Raw genomic sequence first — 16,215 nt, 5'->3', positions numbered from 1 at the left:
TCCTTGTCACCAACTCACCCTGGCTTCCTAGGGCCCTAACCAGCGTTAGGGACTGACCCGCCGGCGGGTCGCCTCCGACCTGCCCAGGCCTGTCGGCGGCGGCGGTCCCCACCTGCACCCCGCACCCCCCGGGAAGGGGTGGCCCTAGCCGGGCTGTCACGGGTGGCCCCGCCGGGCGGCGGCGGTGGCAGACGGCGAGTCACGTGTGGCGGAGGGGGCGGAGCGCGACCGGTCGGGTGGGTGGAGAAAACAAAGCCCCCAGCTGTCAGTAGAGGAAGGAGGCGAAGGCGCCGGAGCAGGTGAGTCAAGTGCATTTAAAGCGGTACCGCCCTGGCGCACCCGGACACCCCCAGGCCTGGCGCAGTCCCTCCCAGGTCAGACGCTGGCCGCGCCTCCTTCCGCCGCCTGGGGGCTCAGTCCGCCAGTCGCTCAGCCGGCGGGACCGGGGGTCTCCAAGCCCAGCAAGAAGTTGTGCAGGGGTTGGCGCCGGGGCCCCTGGGTGTGCATCCGCTGCGCTCCTGCGGGCCACATCCCTCCTTCGGGGCCCCAGAGCTGCGCACCCCGGGAAAGGGGAGGGAATCAGGGCTGCCACGCTGGCAGAGGCAAAGTGGACCGGCTCGGGGGTTGAGAGCCGGGCTGGCCAGGACTCTTGGCGCTGGAGAAGGAGGGGGTCTTGCGATGCGCGCCCGTAGCGCGCGGACCTCAAGGCGACGGAGTTGGGGCGCGGGGACTGAGAACTAGGGGCGCTGGCAGGGGCTGTGCGCTTCGCGGCAGACCAGGAAGTGCAGCGCACGGGCGACAGCCGGCTGGGGATCAAACCTTGGACCGCCCCCCCCCCCCCCCAGCCCAGCTGCCTCCCCCGGGACTTCTCCAGCGAAAAGCAGCCCCACCTCTCCATTCCGACTCCGGTTCCCGCCTGTGCTCCCGGCGCCCGGGACGCGGGAGCCGGATGGGTGGGAAAGAGAGCGGGTTATTATTCTGATCGCAAGTGGTTTTCTGCAAGGAGCACCCTGCGCTCAGGGCGGGAGCAACTCAGCGACTCCCCATTCTGTTTAAGTAAGAAATTCTTCAGTCCACCCTTCAAAGGACTGGGCAGTGACCACAAATCCCACAAAGTGCGGGCAGGAGGGGTGGGCACAGAAAGACCCTCCCTTCTGAACCCGGAGCGCTCGGTCACGCAGACTTTGAGACCCCGAAAGGGCCAGTGGACTAGGTCACCCCTTGAGTCACTCTGCCAGTCCCGTGCCAAGGGCCGCCCAGTGCAGAGGGCAGAGCTGTAACCTCGGAGGCAGGGGCGCTGCAGCTCAGGAGGAGCCTTTGTCTTAACCCCCAGACCCCTTCTGCTAGTCCTCGCTGGGTCAGTAGCGCGTAGACTAATTAATATTCCAAACATTAGCCGTCCCTTCGCCCGGGCACCAGCCAACACTGCTGTACCCTCCCTGCGGGTTTCGCCATCTCTTGCGCACATCCTCTTCTTTTCCAAAAACATGGAATGTGGTCCAGACCCGCTAGGCAAGAGGAGGTTACTAAACGCACTGTAGTGCAGTCACGTAAAATCAAGGGTTAAGTGTTCAAACCTGCACCCGCCCGCCCGCGAGGAGACGGAAGAACTTTCTTGATTAGCATAGTATCTGCCCTGGGGGCCGCACTGCGACGCGGCGGGTCGGTCCCAGCGAGGTGAAGAGTGCAGTCCCCTCTCGATTGAGGTTTGACGCAGCACCTGCTTCCAATCTGAAGGACCCGAGCCTTCCAACTTTGCCGAACAATACACTGTGGAATGAAACAGAACAGAGATCAGAAGGTAACCGAAAGAATAGCAACGTTTGAGATGCTTCGCTTAAGCACTAAATTTAGCTTAGTTTTTAGCAAGGGTGGGGGGCAGGGGCAGGGGTCCTTGCCAACCTTCCATTCTGGAAATGCCCCTTGCTTTGCTAGCGTTCTTTGCTGCCAAATTAATTAAGATACCGGTTAGGGGCTGTCAATAGATCTCCAAGATATGGGGGTTGGGAGCCCACCGAGTGGTCGTTAGGTAAGCTCAACTGGCAAGTTTCACTTGCGTGGGAAGAACAATGCTTCTTCAACGCAAAGGTTCCCAAATTTTGCTGCCTGGGGAACTTTGAAAAATCCTGATGTCCATATCTCATCCCAAACCATAATTAGACTGTTTTGAGATGACAGTGAAGTTTGGGGTTGTTGTTGTGGTGTGTTGTGGTGTGTGTTTGTGTGTGTGTGTTCATCTCCAGGTGATTCCATTGTGCAGCCAAATTTGAGAACCAGTGAGGCAAGGGCAGAGTTCAGTGGCCGGCAGCTGCAAGCTGCAAGACAAGATGCCAGTTTAACTACCTGGGTGGGTGGGGAAAACCACACTGAAACTGGAGTGCTGCTGACCAATGCCTGGGGTCGCGGGGACTGTCATCTGGCAACTTGGCTGGCGGTGGTACCTGCCACATCATTTTTCACCCTCTCAGCCTAGGGTCTGGTTCTTAGTGGAAAGCTCGAAGTTCACTGTCAGTGCCTGGTTTCTGCACGGTTGTTAAGGATACGGGAGAAACTTCATTCCAGAGGTGATTCACGTGTAGCAGGCAGTGGGGAAACCCAGCAGAAACTAACTTGGAGCAGCCTGGTGAGTCAGAAGCCTGCACTCAAAGGCGGATCCTGAGAATAGGAAGTAATTACATGGAGTAGCTTATTGACACCCACTACTCCACTCCTTTGAAAGCACTTTTGAATATGTGATCAGGATCTGTTTGCTTGTTTGAGCCGCTCCCTGTTCCAGCCCTGTAAAACACAAAGCCAACTAGATAGACGTCTTGTAATTTCCTTGGTGAGAGGCATGTAGAAAAAAAAAATGTTGGAAAGTAGTTTGGGTTATTTCAATTATGCGAAACAGAGAGGATGAATTTGCAAAACAAATTTTGAATACAAAAAAGTCAAATAACTGATTACACATTCAGAGGTAAATTAAAGGATCTATTTAAATAGAAATGGTTACATCTAACATTTTACGAGGAATCTTATGTTATTAACCAAAGGTTTCTTGCTTAAAAAAAAATCATCCTCAGGCATGATAGCCTATTTATAGATATACACAGTTTATGAAATACTTATTTTTATTACTATTAACTTCAGTTATCTCTCTTTTCCTCATTATTCTTTATATCATCATAACTCTCTTGCCTAAACGCTTTCTTCTGCATTCTCAGTTTCTTTAAGGGGGAACAACCATGCCTATCACATAAAAAGCATTCAATATCATCAGCTGTTGAACTTTATTTGAACCCCTCATAACACCTATGTACCCTGCTTGGTATTCTGTTATCTAGAAGGGGTCTTTAATGTCTGCAGCCCCTATAGCACAGAGCACAGGCCTTTTGTGTTTGTACTGAACATTATCAGAAGGTGGGGAGAATATTTATAAGCAAAGCATCCTGAGTACATTCATTTTTATTTTTTTCCAAGACAGACATTCTGGATATGTAGGAGCCAAAGTTCTGTTACCGTTCTTAAGAGCCATAAAATGGTAGCTCATTTGTTTGCTTACATTTTTACATAAAACAATTTAGCATCCTGAGAATAACTAATAATTGTTATATACTTAACTACAGTCTCATGGATCCAAGATTCACTTCATGAAAATTTCACTCTCTACCCATTATTGTGGAAAAAACACGTATTTTTTCCAAAAGGAACCAATTAAGCTAGGAGAGTTGTTTCAGAGTAGGATAAATGGCAGATTAATAGTTAGACAGCTTTTATTGTCTTCTACCTACATTAAAAATAGCGCAAATATATTTAAATATCCAGCATATTTAAAAATGGAAATTTGGATATATTCCTTGCTGGATACCAGCAAAAATAAATGTTAATAAGAATTTCCAAAAGCCAAAATGATGTAAATGGACCCGTTCTCATTTCTGTGTAGCTGAGAAAATTCTCTGGGAATGCACTTCTGAAATTTCAACTCCTTTTAGGGAAGGTGTAAGATACTGAAAGGCTGAAACATAGTCTAGAAAAATGGGACGAATTCAGATAAATCAGAAACTGTTCATGAGAGGATAGTACAAACCTAGCTCTGTGATATTTACAAGTAGCCCAAGAGGGCGAGGTACAAAGAAAGGGTATAGCCTCAACTTTAGAAGCTCTGAAGTTTTTGAGAACAGATGAGAACCACCCAGTCTTATTACCTTAAATTTATACAGCCCATTGATCTTATTAACCTATCAGGGCCTAAACACAGTTGGGTAGATAGTATTCCCATGTGCCAAATAGCACAGGTCCAGAAATTAAATGATCTTCAAAGTGGGGAGAAATCTGGAGCCCTCACTCCTTTTCCAGGGTCTGGTCTATCATCCTGCTATTTCTTGACTAGCTTTGATGTAATCTTGTCTGGAGGTTTTGGGTAGGCAAGCTCAGTTCTAATTATATCATCCCTTCTTAAAGTAGGAGAAACTCTTCACCTATATCATGCTCTCATTTATTCTCAAATTATCAACCTTTGAACTAGGCCAACCCCAAACGATTGGAGCCACATCGTTGGCTTCTTATCCAGATAAGCAAAGTAAGAATTTCTAACTTGTATGAGGGTTCTTAAATGTTAGTCGTATCATCCAGCAAAAGCGTAAATGCCCGGTACAGCATCTTTACTAAATAGTCCTTCAACAGATGCTTCACTGTCTTCCTGGCAGCACATTCCATTCACAGGAGGCTCTCAGCAGCATTCACTTACTGGAGACCACAAAGAACACACCCAACTCTTTTACATGTTCACCTGCAACCATCCTAAGTGTTTAAAGTGAATTGATTCTCCTTAATCAGGACAATCTGGCTAAAGTATTTCAAATCTGTTAACTGCACAAGATTTTTGCTCCAAATCTATAACCACACATTTTAAGAGAAGTATTCAAAATTGTGGTTTGTTACACCAGAGCCTCATAGAATAGAATTATCGGTAAATTTGCTTCCAACAGACCTAATAATCTACGCACTTCAGAAATGACTACTGACAAACTTCATGCAATGGCATTAAGCTTAGGTTGAGTTGAAACCCATGAGTCCATCAACAGATCAGCAAACTCGATCAGGGATCAGCCACCTATGACCCAATGTCTCTTTTTGTATAGCCTATGAATTAAGATTGGTTTTTGTATTTTTTAATGGTTGAAAATAGAGCAAAAGAAGAAAAACATTTGTGGACCCTGGAAAATCATGTGAAATTCAAATGTAAGTGTCCAAAATAGTTTTGTTGGACTACAGTCATACTTACTCACATATATGTTGCCCGTGGCTGCTTTTGTCCTGCTGCAGTGGAATAGAATAGTTGCACCGAAGACTGTATGGGCCCCAACACCTGAAATATTTACTGAATATTTACAGTCAAGGTTTGCAGACCCTGGGTTTATTCCAACTCAATATACTTCTGTTTTAAATGAGAATTTGCTCACTGAAAACCTTGGTATTTTTTCAGTTTTTTCCCCTTTAGAGAAGGGGAAAAATTTTGTTTCCAAACATAGGTCAACTAATCTCCAAAGATAGTTTAGTTTCACATTCCCCTTTTCTGTGTATTTATTCCCCTGTTGAGTATATTTGCAAAAGCAGTACATTTCTAAATAATATGTGAATTTTAGTGATGTGGTCAGCTGTAAAACTTCTGAACCTAAACAGCCCAAACAGTGCAATACTAACTTACATTGAGCTACATCACTGTTTCCAGAACTCTAGAAAATAGGAAAACATACCCTTGACAACAAGCCCATGGTCACACTTGCCTCAATTCTTTAGCCGTAGAAACTTCCTTTTCTTCCACCCTAGGAGGGCATTTATATTCTTATTTGGTTTAGTATATTAATGCATAATTTGAGGATCTATTCAGATTTAGATGTTTTTCATTGACTGTCACTTCATACACTTAAAACATGATGTGGAAACTTGCTGCTTTGGGAAATAGCACCACTCTTCTAAAGTATACATTTAAGGTAAATTGCTTGCTACTTACAAAGGCAATGATCATTAGGTAATAAGCAGATATACATATAGTCACTTATATCACTAAAGGCTGACAGTATGCCACGGACAATTTAGTTTGAAATTTCTAAATTCAAAAACAGATCAATTATGATCCAGAAATTCAAATTATATGCCTTCTGCTCAAGGCTGGACAGATTACTCTTAAGATTCTAGAAGGAATATTTGAAAGGACAACTACATTGATAGGAACTTGTCTTAATTTTTTACTGTAAGTGTTGCCTCTCATAAAATTTCCTTCAGTTAAGAGAACTTCCTCTTTTTGATGACTTGTTAATGTCACAGGCTATTTGCAAGTGAGTTTCACTTAGATTAATAGAGCAATTTTAAGGGTTATATATAATTTGTGTCCTCTTCATCCCTTCCAGAATCAGTACACCTGCAATTTAGAGACCAAAAAAATCAAACATTGCATTATAAGTAATGTAAATTTTGAGGTGCCTGAGGTCAGGTAAATCATTTCTGAAAACTAAAACAGATTGTAAGTGTATTTAATCCCATCCTAGGGCTATTGGTAGTAACGGCTTGTAGGCAACTAACTTCCAAGGTAACTTAACCCACTAGTGTTCCTGACAGGAGTAATTGTGGAAGGGGAGGAGGGAGACAACAGAAGACAGATTGTCTAACTCCTGTGCTGACTGGGTAAGGAACTAGTCCAAGTGAAATTAACTTTCCACCCTTATCATCATTTAGATTTCACTAAATTTTTTTATGAAATACATTTTGTTTGATATAGTGTCTGCCGTACATATATCACTCATAGTTCTCTCCAAAGTAGTTCCTAAAATTAGGAACTAATTGGATTGACTATATTTTTACCAGAATAGGGAATTCATAATTGTCAATTGCTTAAGCAGGGGCAAAGCACTCAAAAGCATTTTGCTAACACACAAACCTTGGTTCTAACTTAGAGTTAATCATAAACATCATGGCAGGAATGCTATTGATATTTAAAGTCAGTAGAAGGGAAAATAAGCAAGAAAAGGCAGCTGGAAAATGAGGTAATTCCTGTTTTTTTTGCTAAAGTATCTGAAACTTTTTATTGGCTGTCATACTTAAAAGTGAAATCAGAGGACTAAATTACCGTCTTTAAAAGCTGGTTAAGTCGGCTTTCAGCAACTGATAAGCAAGAAGGGAGAGAGTGCCTGCAATCACCTTACACTTTCCTTCCTTCGAAAATAATGTTAAATCTAACCACCCTGCCAAAATGTGATGTATTAAGAACTTCTCATGAGTGTAAGAAACCACGATCTCCATTTTCCCGCTGAGCATCTTCAGTTCTCCAGAAGTGGAAAAGACAGCCAACTAGAAGAAACACTTTCCTGCTTTGCACCACCTGGTCCTTCCCCAGAAAGGAAGCTATTGATATGAGACTCCTGTTAGCTTCACTTCCAGCTTGCCCTCTATCATGATTTTTTTTAAGTGTGGTCTTTTGGGCACAAATCTCTTAAAAGGAATTTCCATGAATCAACAGCTGTAATAGCCAAGTACTGCATGTGGTATTGCCAAGTCCAGAAAGCAATTCTCTGTGCAGCTGGAATGTTTAAGCAACACTGTCAGTGGGTCTGTTAATTCTTCATCCCAGCATCTGCTCCCTTAACACCTAAATGTAAGTTAGAATCCAGGGTATGTTTTTAGCAATGGTTGCTGCATAAAACACAGGACGCCCAGTTAAATCTGAATTTCAGTTTAACAGTGATTTTTTTTTTTTTTTAGTATAAGTATGTCCCATATATTGCATGGGGTATTCTCATACTGAAAAAATTAATCTTTTATCTAAATTTCAAATTTAACTGGCCATCCCATCTTTTTGATGGTGGTTGATTGAAGTTTTGTTTTATTTTTGTTTTCTCTTTTTGTTTTTGCTAAATTTCACAATCCTACTTTTATCTCATAATCTCAAAATGACTAGCTTTCCTGGTCTGTAAAATATCTGATCCGAGACTCTATTTCTGGGTTAATAAAATATCTGAGCTGCCTTCACCTACTAAAGAGAAAACTCAAGCCATTATCGGAAGTTTTCTGCACATTTTGCTTAATTAAGAAGGGAAATAAAAAGTAAAGCCAGATCTCGAAAATTAGCAATTTTTTATTTGTAAGATATCTTAAGGTACTTTCTATTCTTTCACAGACATTTTAATAAAGTAGATACTTTAATGGGTAAATTATTAGCTCAGTTGGGGTAACGTGAGAAACCCATTAACCATGTCCACAGGACATTGTTGATTGAAGTTCAATCTCAGGTGATTCCAATGATGCCTTGCTAGTCAAGCGAGGTCCTGGGACCTGTAGCATCAGCATCTCCTGGGATGCCTTGAAATGCAGAATTTTGGGCTCCACCCCAGACCTTCTCAATCAGAATCTTCACTTTAACAAGATCCATAAGTGATTCGAATACACCTTAAAGTTTGAGAAGCCCTGAACTAAAGGATCCACTTTTTCACCATAAATTGGTCTTTATGTTTAATATCACGTTGCAATAATCCTTAAGAAACTGTTTCTTTTAACACACAGGAAGGAATGGTTTATTTGGATCAAATATCTTCAAGATAGGCAACTATTGTATTTCTATTTTATTCATATGAAAGTTCTAAATGACCATTTCTAATATTGTTTCATAATGAGCATATGTAATAAAATAAGACAAATGTAAGTTTAAAAAAGACTCACTAGAACTAATTCAACAGCCTATTAAAACAGTCTGGGTTGCCCTTGAATGAATTAGGTGACAAATAGTTCCTGGCCCTCAAATCACCAATAAATCTTTTTCGTGCTTTTTTACTTCATTTATTGCAACTTACATAAGAATATTTGTAATCCAACACCACACATTCATGGTATCCCTAGGTTCCTCTAAAGCTGAACAAAGGGCATACAGTTTGGAGCTATGGCAAATTCCAAACTACACTTATGAAATTCTAAGTTTTAAAAAGTAATTTAAAAGGTCCCATAGATCTTAATCCCTTTTGAGTTCAAAAACCTTCCTTCTCTATGCTTGCCTGCTTGTTTTTTAGATGTCATAGGGTTGTATCATAGGAAGAATTAGAGATGTTGGAGCGAGAACATCAGAAGGCCTGATGTTTATAACCAGTTCTGCAGCTGACGGGACTTGGTGATTTTGGAGACCTTAACATCCTTCATCACCATCCCTCAAACTGTTCCTCGTCTGTCAAATAGAGACTGTGGGGTCTGAAATTGTCTCACGAGATTCTTTTCTTTATATATAAATTTATTTATTTATTTTTGGCTGCTTTGGGTCTTCATTGCTGCACGCAGGCTTTCTCTAGTTGTGGCGAGCGAGGACTGCTCTTCATTGCGGTGCGTGGGCTTCTCATTGCGGTGGCTTCTCTTGTTGTGGAGCACGGGCTCTAGGCGTGTGGGCTTCAGTAGTTGTGGCATGCGGGCTCAGTAGTTGTGGCTCGCGGGCTGTAGAGCACAGGCTCAGTAGTTGTGAGGCACAGGCTTCGTTGCTCCGCCGCATGTGGGATCTTCCCGGACCAGGGATCGAACCCGTGTCCCCTGCATTGGCAGGCGGATTCTCAACCACTGCGCCCCCAGGGAAGCCGAACAAGATTCTTGTAAGGATCAAATTAGATAATTCTATGTGTGGGTATTCGTGATGACTGTGTTGTGTATGGTGCTGTGGTCGTATGATTTGTTTAGTGACCCGCTTCAGACACGGCTGGCCGTTGACTAAATACTACATGATGTGGTTTCCTGCAACACGCCTGATCTGGAAGAAAGGTGGTGGTCATTTTAATGGCGCCATCTATGGAACCATCGAGCACATATCTCATAGACATGCAGCTTGATGTCCATGGCCAGCACAACTCTCCCTTCTTCGCCACAGAAACTTAAAGTTCTCCTCCTGGCTGGGGACAGCGACGTGTCCTGGGGAACCAAGCAATGAATTCCTTATCAGGGTACCACTCATGGCTCTGTGAAGTCAAATGACACAAGGCTTTTTGCTGCCAGAATTCTATACAATTCCTCCTGCATTTTTTTTTCCCAGGAAAAATTTTCTAATGGGTTATAAAAACGCATTTCAGTATTTTTAATTAACTTTTAAAATAAAATATTAGTCCTTTGAAAACACGTTTTTATGTTGTCATCATAAGCACATCGCTATATAATTGTTGTAATCAGTTATTAAGTAGCTTGGTGTTAAACAATCACATAATCCAAGATTGGAAGAAGCTGCCTGGTCATTTTGTTAAAGGAACCCCAGTGCAGAATTCTGCCCACCCCCCGCAGCCCATGGAGGAGAAACTCATTTGTTTTGTTGTTGTTTCAATAAATTCATTACAGAAACAAATTCATTAGTGAGGGTCTGAAGAAGATGAGGTAGGGGCGTGAGGGGAAGCGCTTCGCATCTTACCACCTTCATGCAACTATCACAAATCTATTTTTATTTTTGTGCAAAGCTCTTATTGTCTGTGTTCGCATTCAACCATATTTCGCCTGAAATTTTCCTTAGCATGTTGAATGTTGTTTCCCATATTCAACAGTGTTTCTAGCTTCAGTGTCTTGGCACATTCCTCTGCCTGGGATGCCTTGCCTGGGATGCGTTTTCCAGCCTTTGTCTTACCACAGGTGTTAATCCTTTTAGGTCCCCACCCCTCAAAGTGTTCTCCCGGGGCCAGTGGAGCATCTTATAAATGCCCAAGCTCAGGCTCCACCCCAGACATTCTCCATCAGAATCTTTCCTTTAATAAGATCCACAGGTGTCGTTGTGGGTTAAATTTGAGAAACATTGTTCTGGAAAGTCTTTCCTAAGCTCCTAACCGTTGCTTCCCACCACCTCCCACTGGTCCTCCCATCCAGGACAAGTTAGGTGGATCCTTGCGGTTGCCCTTTAATTGCCCCCACGTGGGCCTCCCCAGCACATAAACTGGTTGGAGATGGTGATGGATGCGTAGTCATCGCCACATCCCCGGGTCCTGGTGCAGCACTTGACATGTAAGAGTTTTATATTTGGAATTGTTTCATTGTTTTCCAACACCACTACTTTCGCAGATGAAGAAATGCAGAAGTAAGTTTTTCTTCCTACTGGGAAATGGGGTACTCAGGTAGGGCTCTCTTGGCCATTGGCCTGCAGTTTGGGGGTCCCGTTTGTTGCAGTCTTTATTATGGAAAGCTTATGGGGTGGGGGATGATTCTCTGTCTGCAAGTAATTTCTGAAAGTCCACTGCTGGAACTTTATTTCTTTTACTTAAATATTAATATCTGTTAAATACCAACACCTCTGAGAGGAATCGCGCTTTACCCTCGGTTTGAAGGTGGAGCAGCTGGCAGGTCTGGGTAAGTGTTTAGCGAGAGACAGATACTGGTTATCTGATGGGAAAAGATACGGAACACTAGTAGGTGATAGAAAAGATAGTGGAATGCTGCAAAACAACGTCTAATTCTGACAGATGTTACAATAGTTTTGTCTTGAATCATACGCTTTTCCATTTTAAAAAAATCACATTTTTTAATCTATAAAAATCTCAGGGGCTTCCCTGGTGGCGCAGTGGTTGAGAGTCCGCCTGCCGATGCAGGGGACGCGGGTTCGTGCCCCGGTCCGGGAAGATCCCACATGCCGCGGAACGGCTGGGCCCGTGAGCCATGGCCGCTGAGCCTGCTCGTCTGGAGCCTGTGCTGCGCAATGGGAGAGGCCACAGCAGTGAGAGGCCCGCGTACCGCAAAAAAAAAAAAAAAAAAAAAAAACTCAGGATGGGGCTTCCCTGGTGGTTCAGGTGTTAGGACTCCGTGCTTCCTCTGCAGGGGGCGCGGGTTGGATCCCTGGTGGAGGAAGTTCTGCGTGCCGCGAGGTGCCGCCAAAAAAAAAAAAAAAAAATCTCAGGTTGGACTTTTCTCCCCCATCCTGCATCTCATCTATGACAAATTTCATCCACCCCCTACATTCAGAGCAAAACTAAACTGCTACCCTGGCGATTTTTCTTTTCAAATGTTTGTTTTTAAATTGTAGACAAAGTGCAGGTACATCTATACCGATGTTTCTAAACTCACATTCAAACTAAGCAACACCTGAAGCATGGGGAGCTTTCACTGTATTCGTGAACCACTAAGTCTTTTCATTGTGGAAGGAGTGTTTCGTGAACCTGGGGATGGACAGTCTGATGGAGGGAGGCTCAGCCCTGGAGGCTGCTGTTTTGAAGTAGCAGGAAACTGATTAAGGCTTTGGAATCAAACTGTACCCAGAAACAAGGAGCATCTGTCTTGCAGGGCTATTGTTCGTCATATTTGAAAGGAACGAGAGGCTCCTGGTACTGCTTACCAACAGCTCTCACAATTAGCCACACAGACCACAAGGAGTATAATTATGTCCAAGAATGTGTGGGACTTCCCTGGTGGCACAGTGGTTAAGAATCGACCTGCCAATGCAGGGGACACGGGTTCGAGCCCTGGTCCGGGAAGATCCCACATGCCGTGGAGCAATTGTGCACCACAACTACTGAGCCTGTGCTCTAGAGTCTGCAAACCACAACTACTGAGCCCGTGTGCCACAACTACTGAAGCGCTGCACACTGCAACAAAGAGTAGCCCCCGCTCGCCACAACTAGAGAAAAGCCTGTGCACAGAAACGAAGACCCAATGCAGCCAAAAATAAATACATTTATTAAAAAGAAAAAAGAATGTGTGGCTTGCCCCGCCCCGCCGTACTTACGCATCACCACGGACACCAACTCCAGAGGAATGGTGAATCTGAGTTAGGTTTATCCCTTGTGGAAGAGTGTATGAGGTTGTCTTTCTGTCCCAAACTGCTTACCTGAGTGTCTGTGATGATACTATTCATGGTAATTTGCCCAGACTTTGGACCTTGGGTGGGGTTTGTAAGTCATTTGATGCCTTCAGAGTGTACCTTGTTGAGTAATCTGACGCAGGTGAGCCATGCAGGATGGGCAGAACAATCGTGTGTTCTACATGCTGTAACATCAAGCCTAGGTCCATTTGAGTCATATTTTCCCGTGGTAGTTGTGGCCCATCCCAGAGGAAAGCGATTTTTAACATATCCTTGTGAGGCTTGGTGGTGTTCTAAGGGTTGCTCTTGGATTCTGAAAGCTATGTGCATTTTTTGTTTGTTTTTCACATTTGGGGGGTTTGTTTTAAAATGTTAAATAACCTTGTTACTAACCTTGGACTTTGATTATGTTAATAATTTTGTATGAATTTGGTTGAGAGAGTTTTACACCTTGATTTCTCTATCCGAAAAATGATACAAATGTTTGTTACTAATGATCATGAGTAGAGGCTCTAGAGATTAAAATATTAAAAGAGTAAGTTAAAATTATTCCAGATATGAAGAACCAGAAAGATGATAAACAAAGAAGCAGCAGCAACAGCTACCAAAATATTCAAAAGAAAAGTAAACCTGAGTTAAGACCAAAAAAATGGTTGTCTCTAATTAACCTCCTATTCAAACAATGATCTTCTCTTAAAATCTTTGCAAGTTAGGCATAACTTTGTCCTTATTGTTTTTTTTGTTTTTTTGCGGTACGCGGGCCTCTCACTGCTGTGGTCTCTCCCATTGTGGAGCACAGGCTCCGGACGTGCAGGCTCAGTGGCCATGGCTCACGGGCCCAGCTGCTCCGCGGCATGTGGGATCTTCCCGGACCGGGGCACGAACCCGCGTCCCCTGCATCGGCAGGCGGACTCTCAACCACTGCGCCACCAGGGAAGCCCTGTCCTTATTTATTATTAACAATAAGTCAGTTTAAACTGATTGTCAGAGGACCTGGTTCTCGTCCTAGTTCTGCTCAAAGGGCAATCCAAAACAGCTCAACTCACCTGTGACCCCAACTCATCAGTAAAGAGGGGCTCTTGTCTTTAACTTATCCTTTCCCCACAAGATATCCCAGTGCTCTGAAAGGTTGTTGTTAATCTAGCTTTCTTAGAATACAATACCGTAGAAAATGCACTGAGGACTGTATTTTCTTTTTCCTCTGGAGAATCTACACATTGTTCAAAACATGAGGAAAATAGTTTTGATAATCCACTAGCACATCGAATGATCGAGTTAAGTCGTAACAGGCAGATGCAGTGGTAAGATTCAAACTTCCACTTAACATACAGAGAATGCCATTGCAGCTCGCCAAAATAGGAAAGCAATGGGATTTCTAGCAGAGCAGATGCATTTTATAAAGCATCCACTCGGAGACCCTCCTGCGCTCACTTTTCCCTGTGCATGTGGTAATTGGCATTGGGTCATCTCTCCACCAATCAGCTTGGGCTGAGATATGGAGATGTCATATAATCACATCCTGTTAGAGGGAAGGGAGGACACGGGTAAAGCAGAGACACAGACTCAGTCTAGCATTGAGTTATATTGTGCTGCCCCCAGATACAGGCAAAGACAAAAAAGCCTGCATCCCATGGTACAAAGGACGTTCCCTTTTATAAGACTGCCGTTGTGTGCTAGAAAAAGTAGATAGGCCAAACGTCAACATTTGTGGCCAGAGGTAAAAATCATTGCCACTGTTGTCTTATGGTACCATCATTAATGCCAGATGGTGCTTGAGGAGGGGTTTATGATGAACAAAGCCTTCCCCTGACCGGCCCATGATGTCACTGCAGGCCGGACTCTGGAGACACGGCCGTTGGATGCCTTCCCACTCCTGGTGGGAATAAACCCAGCAGGTGTGTTCCACCCATCTTGGAGGTCTGGCATCATCAGTGTGTTCTGGCAGAGATGGTCTCACAAAATCGGTACCTAACTCTCTGTATGCTTTTCATGATGCCAAGTTGGATTGACCCTTCATTATGCCAAGTACAGTTGACCCTTGAACAATGTGGGTTTGAACCGCATGGGTCCACTTATACTTGGAGATTTTGCAACAGTAAATACTACGGTACTGCATGGTCCCTGGCTGGTTGACTCCCCGGATGTAGAGGAACCTTGGATACAGAGGGCCGACTGTAAGTTATACTCGGATTAATACCCAACCTTGTTCAAGGGTCAACTCTATTTTTAGAGCCACACGTAGCCTTGGCAGTCATCTCATTTAAATCCCATTATATTTCTAGATGAAAAACTGAGGCATGGAGACTTCTCCTACTAAAAACTTAGTAATTTCAGAGTCTTAAAGTTGGTTTTTTTTTTTTTTCAGCTCATTGTTTGCTTTGACAGTGTTTGGCGGGTCATCTAAGCATCCTCCTGGTTCTTGAGCACACGGTCCTCGTTAAGGTGCTCAGCTAACAGCTCAGCATTGGCAGTCCCCTTGAGGAGCAGACAGGAAGGACTTTGTGGGGTGGGGAGGAACAATAAGGCGGAAAAATAAGCCTCTCAGGATCCAAAAGACTTGAAAGAAATGAGACTATTACATGAGCACGGCATGAAATGAAGTGATATCTACAAAGCCTGAAACCCCTCCAACAGTCTTATGAGCTAGGGTTCTACAAGAAAAGTTCCACTTGGGGTCAAAAGATAAAGTTTTGTTTTTCCCTTGGCTGCCAACCTTAGAGAGGTGATAGTCAAAATGTGGGGTTTGCTGAGGTCACAGACTACAGCCCCCTCCAAAAAAGGCAGCAAAATAGGTGTCAGAAGGGCCAGTAAGGGTCCTGCTGAAAGGATTCCTTCGGGTCCCTTTCATCCAGGCCACGCCTACAAGATCTCTTTCATTCAGGCTTTCTCTCCCATTCTGTTTAAGCTATTGGGTTTCCCTAGAGTCGATATTATTTTGATATTTCCTGACAATCTAATTAATACTCAGACCCAGTTGATGAGGGATATGTGTTCAAATTCAGTTATTTAACAGTAATAATGATAAACATAAGTATTTTCCATTTACCTAGAAATTTACAGTTGCTAAAGAAGTTTTACGCATAGCAGCAACACTCAGTAGCTGCACTTTACAGAAAACCATAAAACTTAGGGCCGAGAGTTTAAATGGCATGCCCAAAACCACACAATTGGGAAAACCTCAACCTCAGGGAATGTTATCCCAGGTCCAATGTTCCTTCCACCAGGCAGATTTACAAATGATAGTCGGATTCTCTGAGTAGCCCTCAGTGGTCCCTTTAACCCATAAAGGTACTGAATTATAACAACATCTTAACCTCTAGCCTCTTTGTATTTCCCATGGAAAGATGCATGGGGTTTCAAAAAAATTGGTTGACAAATCCATTTTTAGTACACAGTCGACCTCAAATGAAGTCTCCCGATACTCAGACCTTGATGGTCACTTCTTTTCC

The 16,215-nt window shown here is 43.8% G+C and overlaps 1 protein-coding gene across 2 annotated transcripts in view; it reads left to right on the top strand.

Annotated features, from left to right (window-relative positions):
• The first annotated feature begins 279 nt into the window (after positions 1-279).
• MAPRE2 (microtubule associated protein RP/EB family member 2) overlaps positions 280-16,215 on the top strand; it is a 162,676-nt gene continuing 146,740 nt past the window's right edge. The window contains exon 1 of one of the 2 annotated variants that reach the window (XM_049697989.1): positions 280-299. Coding sequence is in view for 1 of the 2 variants with exons in the window: in XM_004273685.3 (XP_004273733.1) it covers positions 1,778-1,801 (24 nt within the window). In the remaining variant the exon portion in view is untranslated. Of the gene's footprint in view, positions 300-1,559; positions 1,802-16,215 lie in introns of those variants that run through there. The other variant, XM_004273685.3, reaches the window with a different exon arrangement.

The sequence above is a fragment of the Orcinus orca genome, chromosome 15, assembly GCF_937001465.1.
Source record: "Orcinus orca chromosome 15, mOrcOrc1.1, whole genome shotgun sequence".
Lineage (NCBI taxonomy): Eukaryota > Metazoa > Chordata > Mammalia > Artiodactyla > Delphinidae > Orcinus > Orcinus orca.
The sequence above is the reverse complement of the archived record's forward strand: the minus strand, read 5'-3'. Positions and strand labels throughout refer to the sequence as shown.